The 20,929-nt window shown below is 42.3% G+C and overlaps 4 protein-coding genes across 5 annotated transcripts in view; 2 read left to right on the top strand and 2 right to left on the bottom strand.

Annotated features, from left to right (window-relative positions):
- Window positions 1–15,883, top strand: part of gatc (glutamyl-tRNA amidotransferase subunit C) — a 33,141-nt gene extending 17,258 nt beyond the window's left edge. The window contains exon 6 of the transcript XR_014595657.1: window positions 15,874–15,883. The gene's annotated coding sequence lies outside the window, so the exon portion shown is untranslated. The remainder of the gene's footprint in view (window positions 1–15,873) is intronic.
- usp30 (ubiquitin specific peptidase 30) lies at window positions 1,475–5,499 on the bottom strand (the record flags this gene model as incomplete). Of its 2 annotated transcripts, none has more annotated exons than XM_083979950.1 (13): window positions 5,411–5,499; window positions 4,111–4,220; window positions 3,848–4,021; window positions 3,647–3,750; window positions 3,433–3,531; window positions 3,157–3,202; window positions 2,975–3,069; window positions 2,822–2,881; window positions 2,641–2,727; window positions 2,350–2,430; window positions 2,013–2,238; window positions 1,811–1,916; window positions 1,475–1,715 (listed from the first exon to the last, which is right to left on the bottom strand). In XM_083979950.1, the coding sequence occupies exons 1-13, from the start codon at window positions 5,479–5,481 to the stop codon at window positions 1,475–1,477; spliced, it is 1,500 nt and encodes a 499-aa protein (XP_083836076.1). In that variant the 5' UTR covers window positions 5,482–5,499. The 2 variants fall into 2 exon arrangements, with proteins under 2 accessions (XP_083836076.1, XP_083836077.1); XM_083979951.1 differs by lacking the exon at window positions 5,411–5,499 and adding an exon at window positions 5,109–5,291.
- svopa (SV2 related protein a) lies at window positions 6,562–12,108 on the top strand. The gene is made up of 16 exons (XM_083979949.1): window positions 6,562–6,705; window positions 7,902–8,059; window positions 8,199–8,284; window positions 8,407–8,505; window positions 9,026–9,097; window positions 9,282–9,406; window positions 9,496–9,559; window positions 9,713–9,838; window positions 9,940–10,068; window positions 10,189–10,262; window positions 10,361–10,437; window positions 10,855–10,959; window positions 11,249–11,360; window positions 11,455–11,536; window positions 11,670–11,759; window positions 11,856–12,108. The coding sequence occupies exons 1-16, from the start codon at window positions 6,671–6,673 to the stop codon at window positions 12,057–12,059; spliced, it is 1,638 nt and encodes a 545-aa protein (XP_083836075.1). The 5' UTR covers window positions 6,562–6,670; the 3' UTR covers window positions 12,060–12,108.
- On the bottom strand, window positions 12,960–20,908 carry LOC310992004 (D-amino-acid oxidase-like). Its single transcript, XM_083979954.1, has 11 exons — window positions 20,725–20,908; window positions 19,955–20,150; window positions 19,748–19,862; window positions 19,306–19,382; window positions 18,826–18,891; window positions 18,354–18,408; window positions 18,068–18,172; window positions 17,891–17,973; window positions 14,448–14,565; window positions 14,040–14,138; window positions 12,960–13,957 (listed from the first exon to the last, which is right to left on the bottom strand). The coding sequence occupies exons 2-11, from the start codon at window positions 20,146–20,148 to the stop codon at window positions 13,832–13,834; spliced, it is 1,038 nt and encodes a 345-aa protein (XP_083836080.1). The 5' UTR covers window positions 20,149–20,150; window positions 20,725–20,908; the 3' UTR covers window positions 12,960–13,831.
- Window positions 20,909–20,929: the final 21 nt, after the last annotated feature.

The raw sequence follows: 20,929 nt of genomic DNA, 5'->3' as shown, positions 1-20,929 counted from the left end.
ATGTGTAAATATATCATTTGATTGATCAATAGACAATGGATTATGTGACTTGTTGTACGGTGGTGGTGAAGTGTTGAACATCACTTGTTCAAACCTGATCCTGGAAAATGGCTGTTTGACAGAAAAAGAACAAATAACTCTAGATAGGTTTATGCAAAGTCAATTCAACTAAAGTTTAAGCACCGACACCTTTATCCTTTTCTCTGGTGATGGAAGTTGTTGATTGAAATCTGTCCTGTTTTTCTCTACAAAGAAAATCTTTTGTTTCCTCTGTGAAGACCTCTTGCCTGGTCATCTTCCAGAAAATTAATTTTGGTAGAGATTCAATGTTTTGGTCGTGGACATTCGGTAGTTTTATAGCTTTAATATCCAAAAACAACCACCTTAACAGACCGCACACAAATACACACAATCTCACGTGAATATACATTAGTGCAAATCGCAAACATCAACAAGGAGATTTCCACCAGGCCATTTCTCAAAATTTGATATAGTTGGGTTGGTTGGAGGAAAATGGCAGTTATCAGTTAACACAGAGTTAAAAATGTTCAGGATAACTTGCTAAGACACCTGCAGTCGCGCCCTGGCTTTAGTAGCTGAGAGCACATCATGAATAGACTGTCAGCATGCCAAACGGCTCTGATACAGCTCTTCTGCAATAAGAAGTCTTATTGTATGTTCCCATTAGTTGTAGCGGACGTCTTTTCACGTGTTTAAAATCTCAAGCATTGAAGACAACATGGCACTTTAACCTCAACTGTGCAGCTCTGCAAATCATTACAGTTCAAGGATTATTGGAAACATAGAAAAATATCAAATTCAATTGAAACATTATTTCCATTACAGTTGATATACACTGCTGGGAATTATTAGGCAAATTAGATTAGATTAGATACACAACAGTGAACCAGAGTCGATGAAGTACCTATTTGACATTTCATATGTAACAACTGAGCTCCATGAAGTCCTAATAATCTACTTTTGTTGCGCTGAATCAGCTCCTCTGAGAGACTCAACAAAAAACTATAAACTTGAGCCATAACAATGTACTGTAGAGTTACAATCCACAACATCGTCATATGTTCCTGACTTTTTTCTTTTGTCCTGTAGAAGCCAAAATGTTACATGACAGAAACGGTTTCACCTGTGACAAGATATCTGACTAAAGTCCTGCAGGTCCATAATCTTTGGGCTACGAGCATCCTACTCTGAATCAGAGTAGCAGGCAAAGTGTCCACTCATAGAATTAAACATTATACAGTGATCCTCAACATGTTGCTGTGCTCAATGATGCATAATTAGCTCTAAAATAACTAATGATGGCTTTCCTCTCTGGCCTCAATGTCTCAAAAAGCAGTCTGATGGTATTCATGTTGTAACTGGCACATACAGCTGTGTAAAGCCAGAAGTCCGTCGGGCTTTGGGGTTGTGCGATTCAAGTCTCTCCTCTGAACGCACAGCGAGGCTTCAGTCCTCAGATTCTCTCATAGAAGAGCATGTACGCGTTGGAAGACAGCACCTCATGCAGGCTGGCTTTCCGCACAGAGTCGTCCGACACCCAGAGCCACTGGGAGCTGAAGGGCGAAGAGCCGGCGCGAGGTGACGAAGAGCTGCAAGGTGACGAAGGGCTGCGGCGGTATGTGACGAAATGTCCTGAGTGCATGTCACCGTGGTGAACCAGCACGGCCGTGAGCTGGAAAAGGTACTCTGTAGAACTGGAAGGACAGACATTAGTTTGAGTTTGAATAACTTGATATGCACGAGTTCCTGCTGTTGTTGCGCTGCCATAAACTGCTTTTCTTAAGTTTACCTGTAGTCATATGTGAGGCCGAGTGGTGGGTTCAGAGCAGAAGAATGAAGAAATAAAGATGCACAGGTTCCATTAGAAAAAGGGTTGTTGTTATGATAATCTGCATCTGGAAAATAAAACAAAATACATTTATGATGAGTAAGGCAAAAAACAAAGCAACATGAAGCAAACTTTTATTACAGGGTTGACAAATCCAACGCACCGGTGCCGTTGGCAGAGGGTTTTTCAATGACATCCTCTAAATGTTCTGCCTTCACAGCCTTTGGAGCACATGTAGTCTGCAGCTGATTTCTCTGTGTGGAAACATTGTGTTTGTAGCGGTCCATTGATAGATACTCTGAGAACTGCACATGCTCCTGTCTTTTGATGGGGGTTCCTTCACTGGACCAAGTCAGTCTTTGTAAATGGATGCAGAGACACTGGGGGAGCTTGGAGAGAGAGACAGAGAAAGGTTTGATGTACATACAACTTTTGAATGTCTCACTTAGAAAACAATGCTGACATAATATATTATAATAATAATGACATTGTAAGTATACTTTTCCCAGTTTCAGCTGTTTGACAAATGTTGTCCTCTGACTTTCCAGAATCTGCCCATTTACTGTCGTCTCTTGTTGAAGCTGAGGAGAAATTATCCAAAACAGAAGTGAAACAAAATAAGCAAAGAAAAACATAGAAGCTTTTGATGTAAAATATTCAGACATATGAATTCAAATGGGGGACACTAGTTTGGTCACAAAAGTTTCCTGTCTAGGCGTTTCAGTGAATTACACATCTGACAAAATGGATTAGCAGAATCTGGAAAGACACTGTTACAGTAGCGAATGTACCTTTGTGCAGTTTTCACACTCGACTTCTTTGATGGTTTCTGAGGAGATGAAATGCTGAAGACACTGATCTAGCGAGATAGGTCGACCCTGACGACAAATATGGATAAAATTAGAACAAACAGAACAGCAAACAGGCATATTATGTAGTGTTATTCTAACTGTATCTGATATGTTTGCTTACCCACTGAGGTAATGGTATGGACAGGGAGAGGCTCTCAAATGAGTCATATCGCACTGGACTCTATAATCATGAAAAGCAGTGGTATTAGTATTAACCACCTCAGAGGTCAACTAACACAAATTTACTTGGTATTCACAAATTGAAAAAACTCACTTGCTGTTCACAGCGCTTGCACGACATGTTGCTCGTTAAACGGCCATGAAAAGGATGCTGAAACTTCCAAGGGCTTGGTATTGGATGGAGAGGGGCTGCAAAAAATAGATAAATACAGTTGAAGTTTACTTTTATGTGGTATAAAAAATATTCTATACAAACTAACTCCTTTGTATCCTCACCTCGACTTCTGCAGGTCATAGTTTTCTCATCTTGATCAGGGAGACTCTGGTGTAAAATAAACACAGTGTAACTGGGAGTGCAGCACAAGATTTGCTACGACACTGGCTACAGCTGTGACAGACCGAGATTAAAAAAAAAAAGATGTAGGAGGCAGAGTTTGGTTTAAAATAGTGCAAATGCTTCCTCAGCTCAGCTCCAAAGTGCTGAGCTGCAACATGCAAAAGAGATTTGTGTGAAGCTTTAGAGACGGTGCAGGTCGGGATGCGATAACTCACCTCGAGGGACTGCATGTCAAACAAGTGAGTGACTTTGGGTTGGCGGTCCCGCTCCTCCTCCAGGGAAGATGTAAGGACGTGAAAAAGCTCATGTGCATCCTAGAGGGAATTAAGCAAAACAAACAAACAGCTATTGAGATTTTAATAAAACACAGCATCTAACGTAATACATGATAGGAATGACAAAATGCCACTCAACAGCACTATGACCAACCTGCTCTTCAAATGAACTGATGTGCCAGCGGTAGAGTCTGAGAACATCCAGGAGGCATCCGGCGTCAAGTACGTCTTCCTCCCCGGGCTCATCACTGGACAGAGCTGTCGGCGTAAATACAGCCACCATGTCATAAATACAAATAAACAGTAGGTGTCCGATACGCCGTAATGATCCATCCGACAGACTGCTGCTACATACCTTTGAGAAGCTGTAACAGCGTCATGGACAGCTGGTTGTCTTTGCATGACTGGATAATAGGCGAAACTGAGGACTTCTCCAGCCACCTGATGAATGACGGACACGCTGCCAAACCCTGAAGTAAAGAGTTCAGGAAGCAGGTGTTGCCCAGGTTCAACAGACCAGGAACCATACCTGACAGAAAACATGAGTCCATGTAAGTTACTGCGTTGTGACTACTGCCAAACAAACTCTGTGGATTACAGCTATACATCAATTCTTACCTCTCTTTCTCTTCTTCCTCTCTGTAATTGGGCCCCACAAAACATATACTCCAGCTGCAATCGCAGCAGCTATCCCTCCGATAACTCCCCAGTTTTTAATCATCTTGTTTCTGTAAAGATCACATAGAGGTGACATTAGAAACAGACAACAATGATACTGAGGTGTGCTTTTCTTTATGAGCTGAGCAATGAATTTGACACAAAGTTGATTTTTGGCAGTAACATCAATAAGACATGTAATACAAGTTTGTAGTGTCTTCTCCATATCAAGCACTGTATTGGGCCCTACTGACTGAGACATACTGAGTGTGTTTGTAATACCCTGGGCCTGTCTACCTTCAGATGTAGCTGCAGTCAACAACATGTGGGATACACTCCTAAACATGATGCGAGTTGAATCAACACAACTTTAAACAAAACACCACAACCCTTGTATTAAACAGCATTATCTGTAGCTGTAGCTGTATCATCCTAACAATGTCAGTGTATGTTGTTTTAATCCTGCCTATTGTTTCACTGCAGCTCCACTGTGTCTCATACCAGACCATATTCTCCACACAGCTGCAACCAAGTGTCCTCTGTCCATTTTTCCACCAATAAACGGGGTTTCTTCTTATGTTTCCAACAGAGGAAGTAGCTAAAGCACTGTCCTGTTTTTTGTCTCTCACATGTGGGTCAAACTTAATTTCCCTCCTCAATGAACGAGTCACGCTGTGTAAACACACGCAGATCAAACGACGTAACACGTAATACAAGCTCAAAGAGTTACTGACTTGATCCACTGACCCGATCCGATTAGTTCAACTATGACGTACAACAAAACAAAACTATCAAACAAGTCACCAAAAATAACTTGATACTGTTATTCGATGTTACTGATCAACAAGGTCACACAAACACACAGTTTATCTAGTAACTACAGCAGCTCACCCCCCGGACACGTATTTTCGGTGAACTAGCCCACAGCAACATTAGCACACACACACAGAGCAGCTTACCGACAACACCGGGTCACACCGGCCCTGGTGAACTATGTCGCCTCCATTAATACATATCCAAACTGTTGTTAAAACACTATTGACATATATCATTGCTACATGCGTCCGTTTTCAGGTTTAGTAACAGCAGCTTGACGTTAAACCGGACTCCCGTGTCTGTCTGTCTGCGCATGTTACACTCCGGGTCCAACGAGCGGCGCCGCCGTGACCCGCGGTCATCCTGCCCCGGTGCACCGGCTAAGCTGCGGTGCTGCTGCTGCTGCTGGTGGTTGTTGTTGTTGTGCCAGGTGGAGAGATTTTACCTGACTACGGGTCCGGTGCCAAGGAACTCCCCGACAAGCTTATCAGAGGTCTCGGGTCTGCAGCGCAACATCCTGCTTTCATTGCGGAACTGGAGTCTGTGAGCTGAGCTGCGTGTTGCAGCACGGACTCACGGAAGAGCGCGCAGACGGATGTGTCCGCAGTTTACGCTCCGGTGAGCGAAGTAGTGTTGGTTGCGCACATTTCTCTCTGCAGTTAAGAGAAACATCTCAAGATACTAACTGACAAACGTCAGAGCAGATATGAACTGGAACTTGTTGGTTCTTGTTGTTAGTGTTTTTTTTCTTGTTTTTTTGTTTTTACATTTTTAACTATAGAGATAGAAATCTTCTGGATTTGTAAACAATATTTATGCCTAAATCTCAGTTTGAAATAGCTAGGTTTAACAATTGGCTTTCTATTTTCAATTATCACTGGCCATACACATAGCCTACAGATTTTCTATCATTTATTAAATTAATTTCAAGGGGTAAAAAAGCTTTCAAAGCTTTTCACATCTTAACACCTAAAATGTGTTTATTTAATCTAAATCAACAATCGCTAGGCTATACTTCTATATTCGTTGTTAAATTTAATATTCACGGGATGTCAATCCCTAATTTTGTTTCTCTCGTGCAATTTGGCAAATATGGTCTTATTTCATATATTTGAAGCAGTACAATGGCCCCAAAACAACAAGTGGATAAATAGATGCAGGAATCTGTTGACGTTATATTGAATAGCATGTATTTGAAATACAAAACACCTTATTCCTTATTTTATTTCATTTCAATCAGTGTGTTTTAGCATTTCTTCCCTATTTAAAGCACATTGTTTGAAATGTGCTCCACGACTTTCCATGATGTTTCAAAGGCCATGTAGATAGCCTATAAAAGAGCTATAGGCCTAGTTCCAAATCTGATATCTTCTCAAATCTGATGATGGACAACAATTTTCAACAGGACATGATTGAGGATGGGAATACCCCTATTCATTTACATACATAGATTATCTGGGTTCACCCATGTTTCATCATCACTGTGAGGTCATGTGTGGACCACAGCGGTCCTGCAGTCGCAGATCAGCTCATCCCGACGCTCCCTCTCCGTGTCTCGTGCTTTGACTCGCGCACGGTGGCTTCTCATTGGCTGTCGTCGGCGGACACCGGAGCAGGTCGCTCTCCTCGGTGCTGAAATCGCTGCTCCTCGTGATAATGTAAACGGCGATGTGGCCAAACGGAGCGTCGGCCAACAGAGACCAAAATGGACGATGATCTGTTCCAACTGAGACAGCTGCCGTGAGTAAACCACAATCTGCACATCGCCGCCTTTGCGCCGTTGTTTGGTCCGTTTTCAACCATGACAGCACGTTTGTCCAACGCGTCGCCCTCTGACAGCTTCGCGTCGTGTCTGATTAGCTCGCTGGACCACAAACAACCTGACATTCCTCAAAAGCACCAGTCATTTCATAACGACATTTGTCCAGCTGTATTACAGAGACATGTGCCCAGATTTGATAAACAAAGACATGATTAGATCAAAACAACCTCGCTTCTCCAGGCACTGCTGCTGGTGGTGCACTTTGTTTACAGTCGTAGCATTTCGCTCGGGGAGGCTTTTCTGGTTATGTAGTCACAAGAAACAGCTCCACTGTGATTTCTGGCTGATAAGTTTTCCATCTTAACTTGTAATGTGATTATGTTTGCTGTCATGACTCAGTACCTTGCGTGATTTATTTCAGCCCTAAGACACGGTTGGCCCATATAGCCTATATCATTCAGGCTTACCATGGGGAATAAAGGGTACTCAACAGTAGATTGTCAATTTAGTAGAATTATATATAAATAATGATATAGTCTAGTAATGAAATAGTTTACTAAGCACTTACAACTCTATTCCACTGAATGAAAGACAAGAAGGATAATGTATGGCTGTAGGATTTGCTATGGTATCCCTATACTGTAGTATTCCATAAGTACATATTCCCTGACATGATTTATTTCAGTAGACCCTGATGATGGAAATTATAGTGGCCTACAGTAAAGGACATTCATGGACATGTCACACACTCTTCTGCAGCCCTGCTGCAAGAAAGCAATGTTACGTAATTACAGTGATTAAGACATCACCAGTTCTCTCCAAGTTCTCTTACAGTGTTTATCCTTTATGAACTATCCATTATCTACATGTGGGAGAAGATTATACCTCCCATCAGTAGAGAGCCTGTATAACTCTGGGTATTTAGCAGTAAAGTAGAGTGTGCAGAGTATCAGTTGACCTGACATGGTTCGCCCATAGGATGATATTACCACCCATTCACAAAATCACAGACAGAAAAAGCTCATGTCACCTAGGCAACAGCCTCCGACTCTCATTTGTGCTCAGCTTTGCCCTGTCTAGTCCTCTGTAACTCATATGGACAGCCATGTTGTTGATGTGTTAATCCTCCTGGGGTTATAAAATATTTTTAATCTTTTTTTAAATTCTATTTTAGTGTTGTCCGATTCCGTCGCACAGGTGAGAGCACACGCTCTGAGGATAATGGCGACAATAGAGAGCAGGTTATCAGGATTGCAGAGCAGACCGACGTGGAGTCTGTGGCACTTACAGAAGGACCTCCGGTACCTCGGGATTTTGCAAATCCTACTGATGGTACAGTATGGCAGCAGCCGGGCTCCATTTTTCTCTGACAACTTTTTGACTCCTTGTTACTACATGTACCTACATTAAATACATACTCAAGTTAAATCTTGCATAATATGGCCCTCAGCAAAATCTCCCATCCCTTCAGACACCTTCATGGTAGAAGATGCGGTGGAGGCCATAGGCTTTGGGACATTCCAATGGAAACTCTCCATCCTCACCGGTCTGTCCTGGGTGAGAACTGCTCTTTCATTTAAAAACAAATACAACATTCAAGGGAATTTGTCAATAAGAATAATAGATAAGTCGATTTTTTTTACCTTGTACCTATGGGTTTTGTTTGTTTGTTTTCTCAGATGGCCGATGCCATGGAGATGATGATCCTCAGCATCTTAGCCCCACAGCTCCACTGTGAATGGAGACTGCCCAGCCTCGAGGTGGCACTGCTTACATCGGTAATGGCTCTCTAATGTCTGCAAAGTGCTCTTGCCTCCAATGCCACATGACTGTCCTGATAGTTATCGATTCAGTGTTCAGGGATTGTTTTTGAAATAAGTGCTTGTATTGAACAGTTACAGTCACGTGGAACACAGCCCAGTCCCTAATGGGTCAGTAGATTTTGTTGCAATATTTACAGTGTACTGTAGACCTAAATATTTATCATGGACTTATTTACTTCTGTGAGTAGCCGATAATATGAAAGAACGTGCAAAGTACACCACATTTTACCGAAGGTATTACATTGAACTGTGCATATTTTCAGTAGTCACTTATTGTGATATACTAAATACAATTAATATTACATTTTGTGTTCACAAGAAGATGTTTTATATGAAAATGTTCCCATGCAGTGATTTCTAGTGTTTGCAGTATGGAATTATGCATTAAGGTTGTGCATTGTATCAACTATGTGTAGTGAAACCCTTGCCCAATCCCATGAATATTCTTTGTGCTTTTTCACTGTCACTGATCCAGGCCGTGTTTATTGGGATGATGATCAGCTCATCTCTTTGGGGAAACATATCTGACAGATATGGCAGAAAGACAGTAAGTTCTAATAACATTTCTGTTTCACATGGCGTGGTTTCCCATAACACAAAGTGTATCTTGGGGTTTATGTGCCTTAAAAGTTTAGCTGTAATCAACATTGGACAGTACCAGCACAAGAGCCTTATGTGATCACCATGATTTATTTAGCAGCCTGTTACGTTTTCATCATATGCACACACAGGGTCTGAAGATGAGCGTGTTGTGGACTATGTTCTATGGCGTGATGAGTGCGTTTGCCCCAATTTATGGGTGGATCCTCGTCCTCCGTGCACTTGTGGGCTTTGGAATTGGAGGAGCTCCACAGTCGTGAGTAACCCTAATTTATGTCTCTAAAACCAGCGCAGTAATTAAAGACTTGAGTTTGGATTAACACTGTCATGTCCCTTCTTATTAAGGGTGACACTGTACGCTGAATTTCTGCCTATGAAGTCTCGAGCCACTTGCATCTTGCTAATTGAGGTACGGACCACACTGTCCTACTGTTTCACTCTTTTATCATCTCTCTAGCCAGAGCATTAATAACATCCAGAAATGAAAATGCATGCAACAGTTGTGATGAAATGAAAATTAGATTTTTTTTTTAAAATGATTTTCACTGCTGTTGGTCTGCAGATATTTTGGGCACTGGGCACTGTGTTTGAGGTCCTCTTAGCAATCCTGGTGATGCCCACTCTGGGATGGCGCTGGCTGCTTGGCCTTTCTACCATTCCTCTCTTCATCTTTGCCATCCTGTGTTTTGTGAGTATATCAGTCGGGAGATGTTCTACAATATTTAAACATAACAAGTTACAGCTCTATCAACTAGCATACCTGTTTTTGTGGTGGTGTGTTGTGAGCAGTGGTTACCAGAGAGTGCTCGATACGATGTCCTGACAGGGAACCAGGAAAAAGCTCTGGCCACACTGAAACGCATCGCCACAGAGAACGGAGCACCAATGCCACTGGGGAAACTAATTGCTGCCAGACAGGTGGAGTCTTTTTCTACAGAGCACAAATGCTCTGAATGTAATCCAGACATTTTTCTTGTAGGACTAACCTTTATTTTGTCATCTGTGCATTCAATTCTGTATGTCTCATCTTTTAATTAGGAGGATCGTGGGAAGATTCGAGACCTGTTTTCATCCCAGTTTCGCTGGACCACAGTTCTGCTGTGGTTTATTTGGTAAATGGAGAGAATGAGCCTGTCACCCAGTCATATGCTCAGTTACTACCCACTTCATTGTATTTGTCATTTCTCATCCTGTGTCCCTTTCTGCACAGGTTTGCAAATGCTTTCTCCTACTATGGGCTAGTGCTCCTGACCACAGAGCTGTTTCAGGAGGGAGGTGCATGTGGAGGTGAGTCAGTGCTCCACACTCCCACCCACAGAGGTCCACACTCAGTCAGCGACACACACACACACACACACACACACACACACACACACACACACACACACACACACACACACACACACACACACACACACACACACACACATTTTAATTTGAGATACTGATGAAAAAGATATCGTGGTTTACTGACTTGTGTGATCAATGCCACCTACTGTAGAGATAAATAAACCACGCTTCTCAGTGTCATAATGAGGTGTAGCTCATGACACTAACAATGGCTTAATGTTGTCAATTCCACCTGTGCTTGATTCGTATGTACAGACTCTGCTGTACAGCTTTGTTTTTGCAAAAAGCACCACAATGGACTGAGTCAGTATTGGGTGTGTACTATCCCGTTTGTTGTTTTATACCCCCCTCTAGTGTCCAAAGGAAATAGGAGGGAGCCCAGTTGCAGCTTGGAGTGTAAATATCTTAACTCTGATGATTATAAAGACCTGCTGTGGACGACGTTATCTGAATTCCCAGGTAAAGGTTACTGAATTCTCTTCAGATTGGGGCAAAGGTGCACTTGTATATTATTGTTTTGTAATATAATTCATAGACAGGCCATTTGGATGAAATGGTGATGAATAAAGTGTCTGTTTTTTTTTTTATACCTAGATTTTTAGTAGGACATTGTAAATTTTGTTCATACTGTAAACGCTGCTACATACAGAAAAAAGGAGCAGTGCATCCAGATCAATTAAAGGTTAAACCAGTTAATATAGTGTGCAAACACGCAGGTTGAGTGAGGTATAGTGTTCATGTTGCATAGGACTGCTGGTGACACTGTGGGCTATTGATCGACTGGGGAGGAGGAAGACCATGGCATTGTGCTTCTTCGTCTTCTCTATGTGCATCATTCCACTCTACGGTTGTGTCGGGAGGTAAGGAGGGTCATACCTCGACTTTTAAATCTGCAGCTCTTTTGATTAATTGTGGCTCCTTCCAGTCTAACTGGCATTGGTTTCTCTCTTGCAGAACATCCATGACTGTGTTGATATTCATCGCCAGAGCGTTTATTGCAGGAGGGTTCCAGGCAGCTTATGTGTACACTCCTGAGGTCAGATATCCAAAGCTGAGTGGCGTTTTGTGCTTGTATTGTGTAAAGTACAGACAGTTGTTAGTCTTAAGTGAATAGCTGAGTTAAGAGAGACAGAGAATGAGCCTCCTCAGTATCTTCTGAAACCCTGCAGGTGTACCCAACAGCGACCAGGGCTTTAGGTCTGGGAACAAGCAGTGGGATGGCCAGAGTCGGAGCCCTCATTACACCGTTCGTTGCACAGGTAACACATAGCTGCCATATTTTTTCTTTTTGAACATGGACAGAATTGAGAAAGAATTAAGATGATTGTTTGTCCCTGTGCCTCTCTATCTCGCAGGTGATGTTGGAGTCCTCTGTATACCTGGCTCTCTCCGTCTACTGCTGCTGCTGCCTCCTAGCCGCCATCGCCTCCTGTGCACTTCCAATTGAGACAACAGGCCGGGGGCTGCAGGAGTCCAACCACCGTGAGTGGGGCCAGGAGATGATGGGCCGCGCCTCCTCCCACAGCTCAGGGGGACTCAGCTCCGGCTCCCAAGGCTGAGGACTCGCTGGCTGGAGTAAAAATCAGAAGTGACCGCAGTGGAGAAAGGAGGCAACGAGAGGCAAGAGGGCTAAAGCAGCTTTCTGTGGCCATCTCTGGTCCCACTCTGACTCTTCAGTTTAAACACCACGGTGGCTTCAGAGAGCCAGGCAGCACAATGTTTTTTGACATGTCACTGTATTTGTAGTCTTCAACCACCATTGCTGTCACTATCTTGCCACTGTACAGTATATCTGCACACAGGGCAACCGGACAGACCAAATGACCTACATGAGCGCAAGATTAAATGGTGGACAGAGTGGGACACCTTCATGAACAAGTGAGCATTTAAGTACTTAAAGCAAATTATTTGAATCCTGCTCTTCTAATGCAAGAGAAGCCAATGGAAAAGGGAGAGTGTCAGGTGTTAAGGGTTAGGTTCAAACCACTATCCTCTTATCAAAGAGCCTTAAAACTACCTATTCATTTTGTGGTTGAGAGACCTGCTCTCAACCCTTTGAAAAAGCTGCTTCAATTAGCATACTGGCTGTAGATGTGTAGATAAGAAGGAGCATCATCTCATGAACCCAAATTGCCTGTAAAATACACGAATTACAAACTCAGCTTTACAAAAAGTGCATTGCTGGAATGGAGAACAGTTCCACATCATCCGATCAACAGACCATTTGATTACATAAAGTAGTGAGTTGCTTCATTTTGAGATTCACTTCTGTCAAGACAGTGACAAAACAAACTGTACAGTCACCAGTTTTCTTAAAGTCAGTGTTAAGTATGTTCTTTATGTTCTTGTGTCAGTATTATTTCACATTTTATCAGGGATTATATTTGTTTCCTGCTAAAGAAATAAGGAATATGGAGTTATTACTCTGATAATAACAAAAATACCTAATACCTCATGTCTAGATCATCATGTTGCTGTTTATTTATGACATGCTGACAAATCTGCCAAAGCCTTCATCAATGATGTCATACACTTGACAATATTTCACGAGTAAAACACAAACAGGGCAACACTACAGTATGTAAGTTAATACTGAAGTATTAGGGAATTTAAATCCGTGTATTTACATCACTCAAAGCTGACTCAGACCTAGTTAGCACAAAAAACTACATGATTTGAAAAAAATTACATCAACGTGAGTATCAGTATATGGTGTTGTATGGTGTTATGATTTTTAAACCATGCAGGGTCTCTGTGACTGCGCACACATAGACCTACACATACTAACATTTAGCAGGATGTTACTTTCTGTCTTTCTGTAAATATCAAATACCTGGTTTAGTTGTTGTCTTTGCTTTTGTTTGTATCAAAGGCAATGTGGCGGCAGACTACAAGTGACACACTGAGCAATGTTTGGTCCCCCCCCCCCCAAAAAAAAAAAAAATCAGATCAACCAGCACAGGTGCAGCGAGCTGCCAGTGTTGGAGATATAGTGCTACATTAAGTGTCTGTGTGCACAGATTCTTGTCAGTGCACTGGATGTAAATGTGTATGATATAGTATGATAGTAAATAATCTTTAAAAAATAGCTGTGGATTCATGTTGTGTTTATTACTAAAAAAACCTAATAACCACTGTCAGTTCATTACTATGTACTTTTTTCTATTACCCAACCTCCTATGAATTTAAGCATGAGAATGGACCTCTTAGTAATGACAAAAAACTGTTGTGTCGTCTTTTATGTTACATTATTACATTAGATTGAGCACCACAGGATACAAGGCACAGATGTTGTTGAAATTTGAAAAAGGAATGCATCAATCACACAAATTTACAAACGAGCTCTTGGACCTTTTCCTTTTCCTTCTACAATCAGACCAAAGAGCCTCGCCGCCTCCTCGGCGCAGCCCCGGTGAATGGTGAGTCCGAAACCTCCATGACCATAGTTGTGTATCACCTGAATAAAAGTTACAATATTTTATATAAGATCAATACTACAACATTCATGCTTAGAGTCCTGATCAACAGTTATGGTTTACCTCGATTGTAGTATCACCAGACTGTATGGTCTCCCTTTCCAGTCGGACTTTACTCCGAACAGGTCTGAGGCCAGACCAGTCCTCCACTATCCTGGCATGCTAATGTTGCACAACAACAAGACATAAGCTGTGACACATTTGAAAATTTTATATGTGTCCAAATATAAAAAAAAATGTGTTAATTATTATTATTATATTGGCTGTCCTGGTATTTTTATACAGTTCATTTTAAACAAATGCTTCAGTAAGAGCAAGTTGTCCCTTATTACAAACATGGTTTACAAAATGAGTATTCTAAATATATCAAAAGACAAAATAAATATTTAACACTACTGAAGACACACAGTAAATTATTAATTACATTAAGTCTTTTTATGGACTCTTTGAGAAACAGCACTTCAAACTTACCTTGAGACTGGGCTCAAGCTGACAGGCAGCTTCCCAGATTCCCTTATGGTCTAAGGAGCTGTTCTGCTCACTCCAGTTTCCTACCTGGAAACACCCACCGACGGTCACGAGACGACTCCTGCAGACACAGATGGTCTTTTAGAAAATCGAATTGAAGCAATATGGGCCCTATTTTAGTGGCGCAACTCAGGGTGGCGCAGCGAAGCGAGCCCTGACGCAGCTGGCGAAGTGGTATTTTCCTCCAGTTCAACAAGGTGCGCAGTGGATTCGGTAAATTGGCAGACTGCTGTGCGCTGAGATGGGAGTGGTCGCGCAGCAGGGGGAGGTGTCGACAGATTCGCCGTGGCGCAGTGACAATTTGTTACAGATAGACCGCGCGGAGAGTGCGCCGAAAGCTCGCCAGCTCCAACCTGGTCTAGTCTCAGCGCAAGGCGAAGCGCAGCCAGCGGACTGGTATTTTGACTGCCCAGCGCGCAGTGCGCCCACGTCACCAAGACCTCACAGGCAGATTTCCACACTTCCAGGCACATTTAAATGCAATTAACAACAATAATAATAATAATAATCATCACAATAACCCCTATTTATTGTATCTGAATCAGCACATACACCTATATCTATATAGATTGTCCCGTCACACTGATGGCAGACCAAAGGCTTGCGTAATGGAAACTCAGCCTGACTGAATTAACACAGATGAAACCAGGGAGGGACTGAGACAGCCGTGGATGTCCCAAGAGCAGGTGTTGACACTACACACTGTGCCGTTGCAGATGATCAGCTATTTATTTATTTATTTACTTATTGATTTATTAGGGGCCAGCGCCGCATCGTCACGCGACCATAACAAATAAAACTGAAATGCCTCCGTTACGCACAGCGCTGTTTGTTTATGCTGTGATCTGTGCACACGTGTTTAAATATAGGTTAGATAGATAGATAGACCTGCTCCCTCCTCCTCCCTCCTCCCTCCCAGACTACTTTTGCATCATCAGCCCGTGAGGTCTGTTCGCGCGACCGGACACTGCCAGCTTGGACCGGACCAGAACATCAGTTTCCTCCCGTCTCACTTGCTCTGACAGATTGAGAGCTGTTGCCCAGTAAAAAAAAAAAAAAAAAAAAACACACACACACCCCTTTTCCATTAATAAAGACACTCATATTTAGTAACCTATATTTAAACAGGTGTGCACAGATCACAACAAACAGCTGTGCGTAACGGAGATCACGGAGCGTCTCTCTTTTTCTTTTTTCTTTAGAATTTACCTGAGATGGAGTTGTGAATATCTGCTCACTATGATGCCAGGCTGCTTGTGGTTTATTTGTTTTCAGTTTTATTTGTTATGGTCGCGTGACGATGCGGCTCAATAAATCAATAAGTAAATACATAAATATAGCAGATAATCGTGTAGTGTCAACACAGCAGTAATCCATCCTCATCTTTCATCTGTGCAGCCTTTGATGTGCAGGGGTGGATTGGCCATAGGGAGTACCGGGAGTTTTCCCGGTGGGCCGGTCACTAATGGGCCGATAGGCGGCCGTTTTTTATTTATTTATTTAACTTTTTTTTTCGCCATGCCTCGCCTCGCCTATTGTAACTCTCCCGGCCCAGGGAGAGAGACATGCATCGGCTCGGCCCACAGTGCTCAGCTGCAGACACAGCAGAGAGGTGACGATTGGCCTAGTGGCTTGTCTACCTGGCCCAATGGCCCTATGAGAGGCTACAGAGGCCCAGGAGTCCCACCCACGCATGCTCTAGACCCCCCCTCATCCAATCACTTTTTAATGATGAGGAGTCATGATGAGAGAGAGAGCGAGAGAGAGAAAAAAACAAAAACACCAGCGCACGAAAACGGAAAAGAAAAGTTAAAAAAAAACGCAAAGGCAGCGCGGAAAAATGGAGGAAAGTAACAGAAAAAGAAAAGCTCTAGCAGCACAGACTGCTAAAAGTACAACAATTACGCAGATCAGGGGCCGCCTGGCCTGGCCGGGGCTAGAAGCACCATGCTGCAGCTTCAGCAGCAGGTCCTTCACGTGAGTCTGAAGAGAGTGATCGAGGCTCCCATTATCAGTGCCCTTATGGTGCAGGAGGAGGCTGAAAAAATAAGTGTTGAGGAAAACTCTCCACCATGTGAAGGAGGTAGTGATAACCGTCTTAAGCAGGTATGTGCTTTCCAGAATGGTGTTGTAAACATTCATTAAAATACTGTAAATGGTCCAGAACGGTTGCTATGAACTTTACTTGACATAATAGCTATAGCTAATAACTCTGATGGTGTGGTGTGTTACAGCTAAATCTAGTTATCTAAAGTATTGGAAAACAATAACTATATTCATATACTATCCTGATTAATTAATTAGTTGCTTTTATTAAAGTGCCCTCACTCAAATTTGGTCATGAAGGACATTGAGCTAACAACTTAACAAATATGTATGCTTTCCATATTTTTTTCAGTCAGTGTTTATGGTTTATTGTCCTTTCAACAGTTTAACATTATACAGCTAAAATTAATAAAACACAGATTAACTACTGTTACAGTAAAACATCATTCTGCATACATATTACTCATGATGCAGTACACAAATTACAAGTATTTCTTGTCATGCTTCATTGTCTATACATTATGTTGAGCTGTACTGTCTTTCTAAGATAAAATTAGTGTTTGTCCATTTTTCAGATCATTGTACTATTGTTTTCCATTTAGCCAACTAGCCAAAGTTCTGATTGCATGCAGACTCATTATGTGCATGTAATCTTGTCCAAACTTAACCTATTCCACACAATTCCACAACTTTGTTGTATATTGTATAGCCTATCGTTTAGTAGTGGTGTTATTAAGAGCTTGTGTGTTTGTATGTACATCAACGATGCTAGTTGGCAAAATATCCGCGTGCAGATAGCGGGCCGGTCTGGACCAAAAAGTCCAGGGCCAAATTTTTGTCCCAGTCCACCCCTGTTGATGTGTCATAAGTGTGACGGGACAATCGATAATAGATGTACTGTCTATGCTGTAATCTGTAGGTGCTGATTCAAATCTTCTCTTCCACGGTGAAATCAAACGTCCGCCTTGCGCGCGCGGCGGATTTAAAGGCGAGGAGAGGAGCTCATTTGATTGGTGAAGATCTGACTCGGCTGTGTCAAACCCACTCCACGCCTTCTCTCCTCCCTCTATGCCATTTGCGCCGGTGGGAGGGAAGTAGGCGGGATGCGCTCCGCTGCGTCTCGAAGCAAAATCGCAATCTGCTCCTGACCACTCCCCGTTGGCGAAGCGAAGGCGAGGCGCAGGGCAGATGCGCCTCGCCTGCACCTAGTCTACCAAAGTAGAGAAGTAGTCAAATAAGCTAAAACTTCACAAAAGCATGTCTAAGATGCAGAAGTGACCTAGTACAGAAACACGTTTCGTGCGCATCTGCAGTTCAGTGTGTCCTGTCTCTATAGCTACCCTGGAATGATGTATGGTGAATTGTAGACTCCTGCTGCAATGTTGTGTGTAAGAACCCAATGTTTCAACCATGGAGCATCCACCTGAAACACAGAGCGTCAACACGGTTCAACTTCCATTCCTCTCTTAGTTGGTTTTAAAAACCATACTTAGATGCTTAAACCTTTTCACTCTCACCTTCACTATCTGACCACGACCTGGTTTCAGGTCTGGATCTGGCTGGAGCGCTCCCGATCTCATCCCAGTGCAGTTTATAATCACATCTGCCCCAGTTTCAGCCAGCTAAAAACAGGCATGCAAGATAAGAGATAACAAATATGACAAGAGATAACATTTTGTGAGTCTTGTGAACATTTTGTAGTCAATATTATAAGATTACCGACTGGCTATCAAAAGTATGTCTAACACCAAAAAACCTACATTTTAAAAAATGCAACAATAATAAAGAAATACCTTCACTAACCTCCTTAAAGGACTCTATTTTCCTGTGGTGAAATTTCACCCCCCTTTTTTGCAACCTGAAAATAAGACAAAACCAGATGTGTGAACTGGAAAACCACTGCAGAAAAATAAACTTGATATCTTGCAAAATGCATGATAGTAGTTAGTTCTCGCTAGTTAGCGACTAGTGAGTGCGCAGTGCCCTACTTTTTACTTCGTACTAAGGTCATTTAAGTTGACTAAATAGCAAAGATAATGTATACATCATTACATTAAATCACATAAATATTACAGACTTTCAGACGGATAAACTAAACTAAGCCTGTGTGTTGTATGTTGTGAGCCAAGGGAACCAATACTTCTGGTATCAGGTGTCTCCTTTCAGGTTTTTATTGGGTAATAAATGTTGCAAAGATTGAGTTCAACTCAGGACTTGTTAAGTTCTTGTTAAAAAAAAAAAAGCTGACATAGGAGGAATAAAGATAATCACTTACCAATCCATCATCCAAGGTAAGTATGTTTTACCTTCCACCATGAGAGCAGTGTTGAACCACCCATAACTGGAGATATCAGAAGAGACAAATATGTTACCGTCAGAGAGCTGCAAAACAAAATTATCCATCCAATCATAACTTTTGATATGCTTTATATGGAATCACACAATGCAGTGCAGCAGAATTAAAATTGATGTAAACTGGCAATGTGCATGAAGTTGGTTTTATATTCACATATATTTAATTTAGCCAGTTACACGGAGAAATACCGAGAGAAGAGGAAAAAAGCCTTTCTTAGGATATTGGAGTAACTCTCTTTACATTATTTATTAGAAGACATTTCGTAGTGTTTGTAATGTTATAATTTACGTTTTTCTTCTTTTGTATGGATGTTCTTTGAGGATGTGAAATATAATGTTTAACATGATGCAACAAAACTATGTTGAAAACTGTGTTGTGGCAGTTTTAGTGAAAACCTACTTATATCCAGGAAACATCTGCAGCTCACGTTCTGTGAGCTGTCTGAAGCCCAGGACAATGTCTTTGAATGAGGGATCCTACAATCAAAAACAAGTCGATGTTGTGAGACCACACAGGATACAGAATCCTAATTAACCCCTGAGACTGAATGTAAACCCAGCCCTTACTGAGGCCTCTCTGTTGACGGCCGCTCTCGGGCACCATTCATTGTGCCAATCAACAAAGCTCTAGTTACAGCGCCCCTGAATACCAAAGGACAATGTTTATGGTAGATGTTGCACTGGTATGTGATAGGCTACATTTATCAATGAGTTATTGAAATCACACTGTTAATGTGTCTGCTTTTCTCTTTGAACAGGACCTTTGATCTTGGCTGTAAAAGGCTTCAGGTCAATTCTTATCTTTGAGGTCAATTTGACTTCAAGACTCAAGTGCTACTCACTGGGACTGGTTCAGTGCAGACGTTGTAGCCAGACTGAAGGAATATACCCATATTTACAGACTCTGGTGAACTGAGTTGGCTCAGCAAGTAGTCAAATGTCTCTTTATTCCATTTTCTGGAGGTGAGGACAAATACAGCGTTAAAGTGGTGGTTACTTTTTAGATATAAAGAGGAGACTCAAGAGACGGATAAGAAGAATGCACTTACGTCTCCTGGACGTTGCCCTTATCGTGCAGGTAGGGCTGCCAAAGGCCAGCAGCTCCATCACTAGTGGTCAGCGGGGTGAAACGGTCTGCATACACCTCGATGGTCAGTGGACGGACGTATGAATGATAGCGCTCATAGATGCTCTGAGCGGTCGACAGACCAATGACTCCAGCTCCAATCACTGCCACCCGCATGTCTGAATGAACAAAAAACATGACACAACAGATTGAGGCCCAAGTGCATCCTTAGACAATCTATGTGAGGATGTGACAACCTGGATCACTGCTGGACTACGCTACTGGACACCATAGTCCACCATATAACACCTGGTTGGACATGATTACACTGTCTGTATCGATAGAGAATATATTAATGTATAATACTGTACTGAGCTTGTACAATACTTGTGTAATAATGGGCTAATATTATTAATGAGCAGTTGAGTAGAAAAAGCCATAAAAGGTCACACCCAGTCAGATTCACTCACTTTCACACACCTGCTGCTGAATAGGCTATATACTGTAGGCTACTGCAGGGTTGCCTGAATGCACTGCAACTTAGTAAACGATCTGTGGGAGAGTAAATTATGTAACACCGCAAACAACAGGTCTGGCAAAATTAAATCTTGGTTTAGCGAAACAACCCTTTAGTGCCACATTGTTGACCTTGAAAGCTTGAGACTTAAGTCAGTGCAGCACGCTAAAACTAATCAGATAGATCAGCTGCATAGACTGGATCTATGAATGTCCGAGGAGAAAGTTTGTATTTACCTTCAGTCCGGTCCTCGGCCTAGGCTCTAAGAGCTGCTGGAGTGTGTAACAAGTCGCACAACAACCCCTCACTCACTTGTCCCGGCTGGGGAAAGTGGGAGGGAACAACAGCACATGATCAACCCCACTGAGTTAAAGTGTGTCTCCGTCCGTCCGTCCGTCCGTGTGTGTGTGTGTGTGTGTGTGTGTGAGAGAGAGAGAGAGA

This window comes from Trachurus trachurus (genome assembly GCF_905171665.1).
Source record: "Trachurus trachurus genome assembly, chromosome: 9".
Taxonomy (NCBI): domain Eukaryota; kingdom Metazoa; phylum Chordata; class Actinopteri; order Carangiformes; family Carangidae; genus Trachurus; species Trachurus trachurus.
This window is presented reverse-complemented; position numbering and strand designations above follow the sequence as displayed.